The sequence below is a fragment of the Salpingoeca rosetta genome (genome assembly GCF_000188695.1).
Source record: "Salpingoeca rosetta unplaced genomic scaffold supercont1.6, whole genome shotgun sequence".
NCBI classification, from domain to species: Eukaryota; class Choanoflagellata; order Craspedida; family Salpingoecidae; genus Salpingoeca; species Salpingoeca rosetta.
This window is the reverse complement of record NW_004754928.1, coordinates 1,884,354-1,899,285: the sequence shown is the minus strand read 5'-3', so window position 1 is coordinate 1,899,285 and position 14,932 is coordinate 1,884,354. Positions and strand designations below refer to the sequence as shown.

General features: G+C 54.6%; 2 protein-coding genes across 2 annotated transcripts in view; both read left to right on the top strand.

Moving 5' to 3' along the window:
• Positions 1-9,894, top strand: part of PTSG_03008 (NHL repeat protein) — a gene marked incomplete at its 5' end in the record, with an annotated part of 11,967 nt that extends 2,073 nt beyond the window's left edge. The window contains 24 exons of the mRNA XM_004996470.1: positions 403-510; positions 734-779; positions 999-1,064; positions 1,284-1,397; positions 1,614-1,679; positions 1,845-1,955; positions 2,254-2,316; positions 2,490-2,624; positions 2,882-2,947; positions 3,253-3,378; positions 3,706-3,771; positions 4,043-4,174; positions 4,413-4,478; positions 4,733-4,855; positions 5,169-5,267; positions 5,557-5,679; positions 5,836-6,030; positions 6,388-6,452; positions 6,680-6,734; positions 6,942-7,007; positions 7,212-7,340; positions 7,568-7,716; positions 7,986-8,108; positions 8,383-9,894. Of these exons, the coding sequence (XP_004996527.1) occupies positions 403-510; positions 734-779; positions 999-1,064; positions 1,284-1,397; positions 1,614-1,679; positions 1,845-1,955; positions 2,254-2,316; positions 2,490-2,624; positions 2,882-2,947; positions 3,253-3,378; positions 3,706-3,771; positions 4,043-4,174; positions 4,413-4,478; positions 4,733-4,855; positions 5,169-5,267; positions 5,557-5,679; positions 5,836-6,030; positions 6,388-6,452; positions 6,680-6,734; positions 6,942-7,007; positions 7,212-7,340; positions 7,568-7,716; positions 7,986-8,108; positions 8,383-9,828 (3,738 nt within the window). The 3' untranslated portion in view covers positions 9,829-9,894. The remainder of the gene's footprint in view (positions 1-402; positions 511-733; positions 780-998; positions 1,065-1,283; positions 1,398-1,613; positions 1,680-1,844; positions 1,956-2,253; positions 2,317-2,489; positions 2,625-2,881; positions 2,948-3,252; positions 3,379-3,705; positions 3,772-4,042; positions 4,175-4,412; positions 4,479-4,732; positions 4,856-5,168; positions 5,268-5,556; positions 5,680-5,835; positions 6,031-6,387; positions 6,453-6,679; positions 6,735-6,941; positions 7,008-7,211; positions 7,341-7,567; positions 7,717-7,985; positions 8,109-8,382) is intronic.
• Positions 9,895-10,507: 613 nt separating this feature from the next.
• PTSG_11952 (uncharacterized protein) overlaps positions 10,508-14,932 on the top strand; it is a 7,120-nt gene continuing 2,695 nt past the window's right edge. The window contains exons 1-4 of the mRNA XM_004996469.1: positions 10,508-10,695; positions 10,937-13,495; positions 13,765-14,538; positions 14,774-14,932. The exon at positions 14,774-14,932 is cut by the window's right edge and continues 98 nt beyond it. Of these exons, the coding sequence (XP_004996526.1) occupies positions 11,002-13,495; positions 13,765-14,538; positions 14,774-14,932 (3,427 nt within the window). The 5' untranslated portion in view covers positions 10,508-10,695; positions 10,937-11,001. The remainder of the gene's footprint in view (positions 10,696-10,936; positions 13,496-13,764; positions 14,539-14,773) is intronic.

The window sequence follows — 14,932 nt, the reverse complement described above, 5'->3', positions numbered from 1 at the left end:
GTGACTTCTCTGTGTTGGTGTTGTTGTTGTTGTTGTTGTTGTTGTTTAAGTTGTTGTTGTTTAAGTTGTTGTTTAAGTTGTTGTTGTTTAAGTTGTTGTTGTTGTTGTTGTTTAAGTTGTTGTTGTTGTTTAAGTTGTTGTTGTTGTTGTTGTTGTTGTTGTTGTTGTTGTTGTTGTTTTGTTGTTGTTGTTGTAGTAGTAGTTGTTGTTGTTGTTGTAGTAGTAGTAGTTGTTGTTGTTGTTGTTGTTGTTGTTGTTGTTGTTGTTGTTGTTGTTGTTGTTGTTGTTGTTGTTGTTGTTGTTGTTGTTGTTGTTGTTGTTGTTGTTGTTGTTGTTGCTGTTGTTGTTTGTGCTGCTACAACCGCATTACGGTCACAACACGACCACGCCCCGATCACACAGCCATCGTTCACGTGCTACCTGTGGGCCGCGTTTCGTTACATTGCAGGACTGAGTTCTTCGTTTGATGAAGCAACACAGGATCGCGTGTGGGCCGTCACGGCGTGTCAGGTGCGCACTGAAACATTTCATAGTGCGACAGCGGCCGTGAGGCAGCCATGCACACACATAAAGCCATGCACACACATGCAGCCATGCACACACATGCGCGCAAACATGAGCGCGCAATGAGCTACCATCTTCCGTTTCCCCATCTGGTACATTGAGTCTCCACCATTCATCACACGTCTCACACATGGCTGTGTCAACCACCCACTCCTTTTCAAACCAACAGGTCTCATGTGCTGACGACTTTGTTCCCGATGGAGATGACTGTACACGTACGTTGTTGTCATTGTAATGCCTGACACATGTTGCTCGCGCAATACATTTATCTTCGTCCACTTCGAAGTGCTTGCATGTTCAAGGCGTCAACAAGATTTCAGCTGAATCATCGACCTTCAGTGCATCATCACACTGTCGCCATCACACTTACCGCCTACTCGTCGCTGCCTCTGCTCGCTCATGACCTGGTTTGCTGTTGCATTGTCACTTAACAGCCACGCCATGCCCCGAGCTCACGTTCGAAAACGGCCAAGTGTCTGGCGACTGTCATGGCAGAGTTGGTAAGGTACACGCTCCTGCATTTATGGTTCTAGTCGTGCTCGACACATGGCGCTTGGCTCTATGAGTGACAAGGGATGCCGGGTCAGCCAGCACACCCACCCATACAAACGCACATACAAACATGCACACAAACATGTGTACACACGTAACCGCACCCAGAGTCGCGCGCACACACACACACACAATCGCACACTCACAAACGCACGCACACATCGCAGGCGACACATGTGTGTACTCGCAATGCAATGACGGTTTCGTGTTGCGGCCAGGACAGCAATCGCGCACGTGCCAGTCCGACGGCACGTGGTCCGGCTCGGTTCCTCGATGCATTCGTAAGCGCAAACACAAACACACATTATGTGCAACTGCTTGCGGTGTTGCCCCAGCAGAACAATAGAGTGAATGCAATGCCTGAACTAAGGTGCCATGCTTGTCATGCGTTTTCTGTCGCTTGCATTAGTTGTATTACCCATGTGTTCTCCGCAGCAAACTCATTCTCACATTCGCATGTGCGCGCGTACTCATGCATGCGTGTCGCCCCAACATAGCTGTGTTCTGCCCTCAGCTAGCCATACAATATGGCAAGCTTACCGGCAGCTGCTCCGGTAACTTTGGTAAGCTGACGCGTGTGTTGTTGTTGTGCAGATGGCCTGTCCTTTATTTCAGACTTGAGAATGCTGTTGCACAAGCATGGATGCCGCACATTTCGTCTCACCACCACCTCACCCCCCCCCCCACACACACACACAATACCTGACATGCATGCACAACAACCATAGGTGATGTTTGTTTCATGGATGGTTGCGAGTCCGGGTATATGCTGACGGGCAACACAGCTGTTGCCCACTGCGGCTATGATGGGTGGACGGCCGACCTTCCAACTTGCCAACGTGAGTGCTCGCGGAGTACTGCGGCCATGAAACGCGTGTTGATGAGTTTGTCACGTGTTGTTGTGTGTGATGAACGAATGGCAGTCATCGCAATGTGCATGGCCGTGCTGTAATACACACGTGTGCCTCAAGCACACACACACACACACACACACACACACACACACACACACACACACACACACACACACACACACACACACACACACACACACACACGTGTGTTCGTGTGCGATGCCGTTGCTCTAACACGCCATGTGTTGAATTGTTTGTGTGAATGACGACGACCACAACGTAGCGGCCACGTGTCCACCCATTGCCATCTTGAATGGACAGACGGATGGATGTGATGGCGACGTTGGTGAGTTGACCGCATGTGCCTGACGCTGGTATTACACACACACACACACACACACGTCAGGGTTTGCACTGTACCTTTTGGAGGATGTTTGTTGGTGTCAGTTTGTGCCCATATGCCTTGATCGCTTGCCACCATCACCACCATCACTACCATCACCACCACGATGTTTGCAGGCGGGGTATGCACGCTGTCGTGCAACCACGGCTTCATTCTCTCGGACGGCAGTGAATCCGCAACGCTTCGGTGCCGCCAGGAATATGACAGTGGCCCTGCCAGCTGGGTTGGCCCCACTCATGTCGACTGCATTCGTACGTACGCACATGCTGTTGACATCCTCTTGCTGTACTGCGTCATGTGCGCTGTCGGTGTTGTCGTGGCCTGTCAGTAACGTGGTATGCACGTCCAAAAGGTAGTTTGATGCTGCCTCGACATCATCAGACACCCTGACCCTCTCACATTCATGATGGCTTCTTTCTCATGTCTTCCTTCCCCCTTCACCTCAACCTTTTACATCCCCGTCACATGTCACCGTGTCACTGCGTCCTCTTTCTCCCATGTGTGACAGGCGCCTCGTGCGATCCACTCACTCTTGAGAACGGGAGCGTGAGCGGCGACTGCGATGGTTCCTTGGGTGAGTTGTGGCCGAACTGTAAAGCGTGCTGGCTGCTGGTTGATTCTGCTTGCTTTGTAGGTGTGCTTTGTAGGCATGCTTTGTGTTTCTTGATGAGCGCTGGTCGCCTCATTCCCATTCACAGTCATGTCATTCGCGGGCACTTGACGTTGTTGTTCGTGCCTGCATTCGCGTCGTGCGTTGTCCACCGTAACACACGACATTCTTCATCACTTGACGCCGTGCCATCTGACAACCCCTTCCTCACACGATTCACCAACACCATCACACCATGCGTTGACGATAACATGCATGTATGATACCAGGTGGTGTGTGCAGATATGAGAGCTGTGACAACGGCTATCGGCTGTCTGCGTCGGGCACGCGGGAGCGCCTGTGTCAGCTGAACGGCGTGCATGCGCAGTGGTCCGGAGCTGCAAAGACATGCGAACGTATGTGTGTTTCGCATGGATGACCCCAATCGCAGCTCACATACAAGAACACACATGCACAACAACAACAACAACAACAACAACAACAACAACAACAACAACAACAACAACAACAACAACAACAAGCGCACACAATACACGTACGCATATGCTTGGTCTTGCATGATGTCATCTTGGTGTTGTGGTTCAAACACCTTCGTTTCTTCCTCTTGCTGACACTGTGCACACACATACACACATACGCACACACACACGCACACATACACACACACACACACACACACACACACACACACGTGTGCACACATCACGACGTTGTCCTGTTAGGTCTGCACTGTCCCTCACTGGTGGACACGAATGGAGTGCAAAATGGAACTTGCACCAATGCTGCAGGTAGTTCGTTGCATGCAACACTGATGGGACGACAACAGCAGGGCATCTCGTCTCCTTGCTGTTCATGCTCTTGAACAGCAGTCAATACACTCACACTCCCTCACACACACACGCACACACGTACACACTCGCTCACAACGCAACACACTCACACTCCCTCACACACACACACGCACACACGTACACACTCGCTCACAATGCAACACACACACATTCGCTCACAACCCAACACACACACACACACGCATGTACATCACACTCGATCGTGCAGTGCCTGGCGACACGTGCAGCCTGTCTTCGTGTGACTCGGGCTACTGGCAGTCCGATGCTGGTGCCTTTGAGGTGACATGTGTTGCGCAGGGGGACACCGCCGTTTGGGACGGACAACTGAAGTCATGTGAACGTGAGTCATATGCTCGTTGTGTTGCTAAGCTGCACACAGCATGTGCGCTCGCGAGAGTGTGTTTGTGTGTGCACTGCTTGTGTTCACCACGTTACGCTGTGGTGCAACCAGTGTGCTTGTGGTGCAACCAGTGTGCCTGTGCGTGCGTATTTGTGTACGCAATCTGTCCCGTGTACACGCGGATGCTGTTCGCGCTCCCATGCTCACTATAGCTGCTGTGTAATGACATGCTCTGCAGGCGTGAGCTGCACACCACTGGTTCTCAATTACGGCAGCACGCTCGGACAATGCGCAGGAAACATCGGTGCGCTCTCAATGCCCTGTTGATGAACGCGCGCGCATGTGTGTTGGGTGCTGGGTGTCTGATGGTGTGTGTGTGCGGTTTGTGTGTGGTTTGTGTGTGGTTTGTGTGTGGTTGTGTGTGCAGGCGTGCTGCTTCTCAATGGACTGAATCTGTTCACATTTTCCGATCCGAGTACCCACTCTATCTTGCGTCGAATTTGTTCACACACACACACACACACATGCGCGCGCTGTACCTTTGTGAACTTGAATCAGGGGACGTGTGCTACTTCGGCACATGCTATGGGGACCATTTCCTGACCCCTGGCGACCCTTCGCGTCAGTGCGTGCAGAATGAAGACTCTGCATATTGGTCCGGGGACGCGCGCACGTGTCAAGGTACATTGGGCGTGGAGGGATGTGACAGACAGGTCCATATGTGGCAGGCCCGTGTTCGTACTGTACATGACTCCTTTTGCATGTCGCTATTCCCTTTACATGCCATCGTTGCTACCATTCAGTTGCATTTTGGGTGATGTTTCTTTGTTCCTCACATTTGTTATGATTTGTTGTTGTCCATTTCGCTCCCTTACAACACACACACACACACGCATGCACACACACACACACACACACACACACACACACACACACACACACACACACACACACACACACACACACACACACACACACACACACACACACACAGCAACACTGCGAGGACGGGCGGGCCAGGATTTCACGCTCCAGTGTCCTGATGGCCAGGGATTCGTTAGTGTCAAATCAGAATCCAGCGGATACAACGCCGGTGCGACCGTCAACCCTGTCATGTGCTGGAATGTCTCTTGCACACTCACTCACGTACACATGCACATAGTCACGTGCACACACACACACACGCACACATTCACACACACACACACACGTGCGCTGTCTCACACACCCTGACACACACACACACACATTCACTGACATTCACTGACACCCACAGACACACGCAGACACATTCACATACACACGCACACTCACACACACTCACAACCCCCTCCAAATTTTCGCACAACGTGAATGTGCGTTCCTGAACATCTGTGCTGCAGACAAACGGATCATGAAGTTCGGATGTGCAGACGTGGGCAGCAACGACGCGAACCGCGTGTGGAAGTCATACAGAGTGGATAAGCCACTGCAAACATTCGACTTCACCTGTCCAGACAACTACTGTACGTACGTGCTGTGACCTCGTGTGTGTGTGTGTGTGTGTGCGTGCGCGTGCGTTCTACATGACCTGCCTGCGCTTCCTTTGCCCCATTTCAACCCAGCGACGTCCTTTGTGTCGCTTATGCATCCATGTCCCCTCTCTTATTGCTGCTTGACAGATCTGTATGGAGTAGAGACGGAGTACATCCCGTTTTCGGCTCCATCTCCTCCAAGAGACGTCAGCGACCGTGTGTGGACCTTCAATTGCGCAATCCTCCACGGTGCAGAGCTGTCGGACTGCCAAACGAGCCAGCACTACGCAGCCGACGACTACACTTTCGACTTTGCTGCCCCGAACGACCACGTCCTTGTTGGTGCGTCAGATGCATTGCGGATGCACATGCTCATGTATGCGCTTTCCTGTTTGTGTGCGCGCGTGTGTGTGGATGCACATACACATGTATTCGCTTTTATTCACTTGTGTCTTTGTGTATGTGCGTGTAGATACACAGCCACGTGTGTGTGTGTGTGCACATGCGTGTGTGTGTGTGTGTGTGTGTGTGTGTGTACATGTGAGCACGTGCACACGCCTTGCGTGCAACCAGCCCTCATCCATGACCCATCTCCTTTGTTCTCTCTTCTCATTCAAACTCACTCTCACATTACGGATGTGCGCCGATGTTGCGCAACTGCATCACCACACACCAATTGCTCTGTCAATCTGTCGATAGGCTTTTACAGCGAGTATCACACGGGCGACATCTACTCTCGCTCATTCATCTTTAGAACGTGCAAGGTGCAAGTCCTTGATTGCTGAAACACACACGCACATGCACATGCACAAGTGCACACGTGTGCGTTGATACGCTCGTACACGCGCGCACAGTGGCTGTTTGACTGTGTATGATTGCAAGTGCGTTTGTTCGCCTGCACGCGTGTGCATGTGAGGGCCTGCCGGCAACATCAGGCGGCGAGTGTGCACGTGCACATTGACGTTGTTTCTTGTTCGTAATTGCTGTGTAGGTGACGTGCAACGTCGGGGAACAATACGAGTCGACCGCTGGTCCAGGATGTCAACGTGCGGTGTTGTGTGTTGCAACAATGCCATCAGTGTACTTGAATATCTGTGTGCGTGTGTATGTGTGTGCGCATGAGGGTTGTGTCTTCACTTTCTCAACTTCGTCTTTCCCGTTCCTCCTCATCTCTCGTTTAACCCACGCTTTTGTGTGCACCTTTTTTTTTGTTTGTTTTTTTGTTGTTGTTGTTCTTTCATGTATTGGTGCAGGCATTGGCTGTGGCCCACTAACACTTGATGATGGGACGGTTTCTGGCGAGTGCGATGGCCATATTGGTGAGTCGTGCTTGGTGCTACATGTCTTGGTTGTCAACTCGTTTTGTTCATCTGCGCGCGCGCGCACACACACACTCACTCACACTCATACACACACACACACACAAATACACACGCACACACACACACACGCACGCACGCACGCACGTACATCGCATTTCCTGACACCATGTCACCCGTGCCTCACGCACTTCATGACTGCAGGTGACGAGTGCGAGTATGTGCAGTGCGACAGCGGATATAAGCTGTCGGCCTCTGGGTCTGATACGCGCAAGTGTACCATGACAAAGAATGGCAAACCTACGTGGTCTGGAAAACCGAAAACATGCGAGGGTGAGTGCTGATTTGGCGCGCTTGTGCTCGGCCGCTTGCAACCCTAACATGCAGGACGAAGGGCGCAGCGTTGCCAAGACGTTGCATTGTTCCATGACACACGCGCATGCCTTCGAAAACAATTTGAACCCCCTTCCTTTTGTGTTGGCTCTCATCTACACATGTACACATACACGCACACACACACACACGCCCACGCGTGTACACCTGCACACACGCATATGCAGTCATGACAACAACAACGCCGGAGCCGAACGTTGTGGACCTCTGCGATGCGTATGTAACAGCAGCAAACCCAGCCACGTGTCACGCGCGCTGCGAGTACTACAACAAGGGTGCAGGCACATTCACCAAGCAATACGGCAATTGCAACAACGTGCGCTGAGTGTTGAATTGTGTTTTGTTGCGGAATTGCGCCAGGTGCACACTGCTTGTTGTACGTGCTGTTTAAGTGGTGGTCTGCATGTATGTCACACGCAGACGCGCCAAGCGTGAATTTGTGAACGTGCACACATATGTGGCTCATCATCAGCGGCCTCAAACAACCCACCCTATTATGTACTGATTGATGCACATCACCCCTTCCAACGCACATGCATTCACACGATGGCATTGATGCATTACATTCTTGTCACGGTGGAACAGGTGTGCGCCTGCGGATGCGGGCGCCGCTTCCGTCTGACGCGCGATGAAGAGGCATGCACTGCCCATTGCGACGCACAAGAGCTGCAAGGCATCTTCAGAGAGATGCACCTCGGGTGCAGACAGGTGCGTCATATTTGTATTGTGAGTGTATGTGTGTATGTATGTATGTGTATGTATGTGTATGTGTTCGTGAGGTGATCACACGCGCTTCGATGCCGTCTGTTTGGTTCTAATTCACACACACACACTCACTCACACACACACTCACTCACACACACACACACACACACACACACACACACACACACACACACACACACACACACACACACACACACACACACACTACATACACATACACACACACTCACTCACGCACTCGCGCACACACGTGCAGGTGTGCCTGTGTGTGGAAGGTGGGGTTACGTCCACGACATCGCCAGGGGGCGTGACGGGGCAGCCGTCCCCTGGTGCCGCGTTTGACTTCCCGTTTGCGGACTACCACTACGAGCTGACATTCACGGGCAACGTGAACGGTGCCACGAGCAACGCGCGACAATTCTCCACAGCCGTGGACGCCTACGCCATCATTGTCAACATGGAGGCCGAGTCTGTGCTGCAGTGCCTGCGGTACTGTGACGCAGAGCAGGCGTGCCTTGGCGTTGTCATTGCCCCGAGCGACGAGGGTGCATTCCGATGCCAGCTCATGCGTGATTTGGGCACAGACACCGGTGAGCCAACTTCTGAGCCATCCGTGTCCCTGACCAAGGGCACGCGCCCACCCGCCGTGTCCACAACAACGCCAGCCTCCGAAGGCGTTGTGCAGACGGTCGCTGGCGATGGCAGCACCACCTGGTCCGCGGGTGGAGCGCCGACCACGACCGGGCTCAACCGCCCCGTGTGCGTCACCTTTGACGGCGAGCACGAGATGCTGGTGACGATGGTGTCCGACCACCGCGTCATCCGCGTGGACTTGCGCACGCGCACGTCCTCCCTGGTCGCCGGCACGGGCGAGATGGGCGCGAGCGGCGTTGGCGGCGCTGCGACGAGCGCACAGCTGAACCGCCCCCGCTGCGCAATTGCCGATGTGGAGGGCAACGTGTACATCACGGAGGAAGGCAACCACCGCGTGTCGATTGTCGATGTAGCGAGCAAGAAGCTGATTGTGGGTGCGGGCACGGGCAACCCTGGCCACCGTGGCATGGGCGGCACGCCTGGCAACGCTGCCATCCACTCCCCAGTTGGGCTGGCGTGGGCCGACGATGGCAGCCTGCTGTTCTCGGACGAGGAGAACCACGTCGTGTACATGGTGAACCGGCGCAGCCTAATCATCTCTGTTGTTGCCGGCACGCCACGCTTTGCTGGGTACTCTGGTGACGACGGCCTGAGCATTGGGGCGCGCCTGAACCGACCACGTGGTATTGCCCTCTCCAAGGGCGTGCTGTACATTGCAGACAGCGGGAATCACCGCATCCGCGCCGTGGACATGCGTACGCAGGTCATCACCACGGTTGCCGGCACCGGTAGTGCTGGCTTTAGCGGTGATGGTGGGCTGCCCACAAACGCAGCATTGAGGGTTCCGCATGGCGTGGCCGTGCACTCCTCCGGCACTCTGGCCATTGCAGACTCGGGCAACCACCGCGTCCGGGTGTTCAACATTGGCAGCTCGACTGCGGGTGTGATTGAGACGATTACTGGGGATGGGGAGCACGGGTACAATGGCGACAACGCGGCCACGGCGTCGTCCCTCAACTTCCCGACCTCTGTCACCTTCTCTGCACGCACGGGCAACGTTGTCTTTGCAGACACGCGCAACAACCGCATCCGCCAAGTGTGGCAGTAGTTCTTGTTGTTTGTTTTGCTGCAGGTTCTGTTGCTGTGCGTGTGTGTGTGTGTGTGTGTGTGTGTGGCAGTAGTTGTTGCTGTAGTGCTGTTGGTTGGTTTTGCTGCAGTTACAACTGTTATTGGTTGTGTGTGTGTGTGTGTTTCGCGCATTCTCCTTTCTCCTCACGCTGCTTGCGTCAGCGTTGTGTCATCTCTCTGCCTCTGTTACCGAACCTTCGTCCCTTCTTCCTTCTGCGACGACGGCTTTGCTGCTGAAGTCTTGAAGTTGTCGTTCCAATCAACCTCACCTCATCGTGCGTAACGTCTTGTGTCGGCAAACAATACACAAGAAGAGGAAGAAGGCAGCAAGTGAAAGTGTACAGACACACACACACACACACACAGACACACACACACAGACACACACACACACACACACACACAGACACACACACACAGACACACACACACACACACACACACACACGACACACACACACACACACACACACACACACACACACACACACACACACACACACACACACACACACACACACACACAAACACACACACACACACATACACAAAAAGTTGTATCCCATCGTGCTGACTCAGCAAGTTTTTGTTCTGCGCTGAGTGACGACAGCGACACACGGAAAGAGAGGAAACGTGAGCGACGTTCGCGTTCCGACCTCCCAAGACACACATTCACTTGCTTGGTCGCACTGACTTGACTGCCTGCGGCTGTTGTGTGCGACGTCACACACACAGAGCGGACACAGCATAAAGGTCTGCGGACACAACAGCTGCGGACACAACAGAAAGGCACACGCATGAGAGGCTTTTGGTACTGACAAGGGGAAAGCCTCACCACACCTCCCAAGTAAGTCAGTGTGTCACATCCCATCATTTTCTCGCACAACACAACAACAGCCTTCGTGGATTGCTTGAAGGTGATGCTGATGCTGATGGCGATCTGATACACCCCACCTTGCCTCTCCATTTGCATCTCTCCACTTCTCTCCATCTCTCTCCACTTCTCTTCATCTCCCTCCACTTCTTTCTACTTCTCTCTCCATCTCCCTAACCACGCTGAACGTGGGTATTTCTTTCTTACTTGCCAGAACGGACGAGGTCGCGCATACAACAACAGAGTAGTTGCGCTGCGCATCTTGCCATCCTGCCAGCCATGGCTGACCCGTACCGGTCCAACCCCAACAGCTCCTCCACCGGACCCAGCTCACAGCCACCAATGTCTTCCTACCAGCACCCGCAAGCACAGCCACAACAGCAACAACAACAACAACAACAAATACAACAGCAGCACCATCAACAACAGCAGCGGACACCCTATCAACCCTCGCAACACCCGCAACCCTCACAACAACCGCCACAGCCACATCAGCCGTCTCACCAAATGCCCTCGTACAATGGCGGGCAGCCGAACGCTCCATATGGTCGTGCATCAGCCCCTTCAGGATACTCGCACTCCTCACCGGGACGCCCCAGCGCCATGCCATCCCAGCAAGCGGGCCACCCAACGCCATACCAGAACATGCAGCACCAGTCGCCTGCCAGAGGGCAGGGCACACGACCCGCGCCATCCTCCACACCGCAATTTCGGCCTCTCCCGCTCCCAGTCTCCTCCTCCCCCTCATCGTCCATGGCTCCAACATCCATGGCTCCTTCCACCATGCAGCCACAGCAGTTTCAGCCACCAACATCGCATCCACAGCAACAACAACAACAACAACAACAACAACAGCAGCAGCAGTATCGGTCTCCGCCAAGGTCACTGGCACATTCCCACTCTGTGCCGCCGTACCAGGGCCCTCACACATCACACGCGACAGCAGCAGCACCACCACCACCACAACAGCAGCAACAACCACAACCACCGTACTCCTCCCCGTCTCGCGTCCCCACGTCCTCCTCTGCCACGTCATCGGCCGGCATTCCATCCTTCAAACCGCTGCCACTGCCGCAGTCCACACCCTCAGCATCTGCACCATCGACATCACAGCCGCAAGTTGTGCTGAAGCCCCTGGCTCTCAACCAGCCCCAATCACAACAACCATATCAGCCATACTCACAACAACAGCGCCAGTCACAGCAACCCCAATCGCAGCAGCCAATGCGAACATCACAGGCCCCGCCATCGCTGCGGCCGCTGCCAATCCCAACAGCATCGCAGCAACCACCACCGCAACAGCCACGTGGCAGCGGTATGCCTTCCCTGAAGCCGCTACCGCTCTCAACGCTCCAGCCACAAGCGCAGCAGTCGCAGCACCAGCAGCAGTCGCAGCACCAGCAGCAGTCGCAGCAACAGCAGCGCTCAGGACTCAGCAACGCACCACCGCCTGTGGACAAGAACCTCACGAGGCGGCCACACTTTGACATATCCGCACAACTGCGCGATGTCCAGCAACAGCGACAGCAGCAGCAGCAGCAGCAGCAGCAGCAGCAGCAGCAGCCACGACTCTCCTTCCAGCCGCTCCCCCTCCAATCCCATCCCCAACAACCAACGCAATCAGCAGCACCACCAGCACCAGCACCAGCACCAGCACCGACACCACCGCACGTGACACCGCCACGACCGCCGCAGCTGCAGCAGTCGGATGAAATCGCCGCAAAGATAAAGGAGGTGGTGGCTGCGCGGGAAAGATTTGCCCGCGGTGTCACCTTCTCAAGCGATGTGCTTGGCGCGTACGAGTCCATGCAGAACCTGCGACGCTCGCTTGAACGCATGGAGGTGCGCGGGTATTTCAAGGCAAAGGATCGGCCTGCACAGGATCGCGTGCTGATGCTGAAGAGCGTGCATGACCTGGTGCGGCAGTTGCTGGATGGCAGTCTGCACTGCGAGCAGTTTGGTGTGGAGATGGGGCGTGTGCTCGGCATGCACTTCCCCGATGGCTTTGTCGCGCGGCTTGGCGGCTGGGTACAGCGATGGCTTGACCTGAAGAAAGAGCTGATGTCATCACAGGCACAGCCACCACAGCCACCACAGCCACCACAGCCACCACAGCCACCGCAGCCGCACAGGTCTGCACCGCAGCTAACGCCGGCGCAACAGCAGATGAGGCGACAGCGGCTGCTGCAGGTGCGAAAGAAGCTGATAGAGAAGCGCGAGGCACGCGAAAAGCTTGCACCTGGCGCATCCTTTTCCAGCGACACGCTGTCCAAGCTGCCGCAACTTATGGAGTTACAGCTGTTCATCACGCGTTACGAGCTGGCTGAGCTGCAGTTGTACGGCGGGCCTGTCACGCCCAAATTGCTTGCACACATCAACGAGCGAGGGCGGGGGTTGCTCAAGGGCAAGATCAGTGCTCGCGAGTTTGCAAACGAGGTGGCCAAGCTGCAGCACACGAGTGCGCCTGAGAAGTTTATCAAGCAGCTGGAAACCTGGTTACAGCAGTTGCAGAAACACTTGCAGGCGAGACGCGCAGAGTTTCAGCAGAAGATGCAACGGCTTGCTGTTGGCAGAGATGGTGGGCAGCTCGAAGCGACCAGCACTGCTTCGAGCACCAGCCATGGTGGCGACGCGCGTGAGGCGAGCTTCGATGTTCCCTCGTTTTCACTCGACGACATACCAACATCATCAACCGCAGTGCCAACAGCAGCAACAGCGACAACAGCAACAACATTGGTGCCGCTCTCATTCAAACCACTGCCTCTTCCATCAGGTGTGTGTATCGTGTGTATCGTGTGTATAGTGTGTGTATGTGTGTGATTGATTGTGGGACGTTTTGGCCTGTGTTTTCATTTGCGCGAGTGTGTGTGTGTTTATGTGTGTGATTGATTGTGGGACGTTTTGGCCTGTGTTTACATTTACGCGAGTGTGTGTGTGTGCGCGTGTACTCTTGTTACACGCAACACCTGTGGGTTGTGTTTGAGTGCCACACTGACGTGAGAGAACATGCCGGCACCGTTTCACGACATTGCACACATGCAGGTGATACTGCCGCAGCAATGCCCACCACCACAACAACAACAACAACAGCAACAGCAACAGCAACAACAGCTGCACCACCAGCATCACTGCCAACAACGACATCAGCACCTGTGCCGACCAGCACTGCACCCCCAACCACCACCGCAACCACAACTTCAACAACAGCAACAGCAACAACAACAGCAATTTCAACAACCACCACTGGGACAACATCTGCCGCAGGGACGCCATCGGAGAAGACAGCGAAACGGAGGGGCCGTCCACCCGGCTCGCGAGACAAAAAGGCGCGCAAGAAGAAGCCTGGCACGCCTACACCTGCCTCCACACCAACAAGCACCACGAAGACTGCGGATGGCAAGAAGGCCCCTGCCAAGGACAAGGAAAAGGGGAACAAGGCCACGCCTGGTAAGAGCGTGCCAGGCAGTACCAGGGCGCGACCCAAGACGGCAAAGACGGCATCATCCGTGACGTCGACACCGGCATCGAAAGCGAAGCGACCGCGAAAGTCGAAGGGCAGGCCGTCAGGTGCAAGCACACCAACAACACCAGCAACGCCAGGCACACCCGCCGCAGGGACACTCGCAGGCAAGGCATCCACAACGGCACCGACACTGACGCAGATGACAGCCCCGCCTGTGATACAAGCGCCGCTGTCACCGCTGTCGCAGTTGAAGCGACGTCGACCGCCACCCCCGCCGATTGACACGGATGTTCTCAACGATACATCGCTCCTCCTTGCCCCGACCCGGCTTCGAGACCGCATCTACGACACAGGTGCATGCAGGCGGGCTTGTTTGTTTGCTTGTTTGTTTGTTTGTTTGTGCGAGTAACTTGCTTACATGCATGCTGTTCTCTTTTTGTTTCTCCCTGTCTTCCTGGTCGTGTCTCTGTGTTTCGCTCTCACTCTCACTCTCACTCTCCCTCTCACTCGCTCACACAAAACACACACACACACACACACACTCTCTCTCTCTCTGTCTCTTTGTGCGTGTGCTGTGTTCGTGTGCAGTGCTGTCGACGCTTGTGGCCCCGCACATTGGTCGATCACAGAGCACACCCACGACCACAGCCACCATGAACGGAAACAGCAGCAGCAGCAGCGGCGGCGGTGGTGGTGGTGGGAATCACGCAGGCATATACGCGACTGATGTTGTTGGCAGCAGCACGC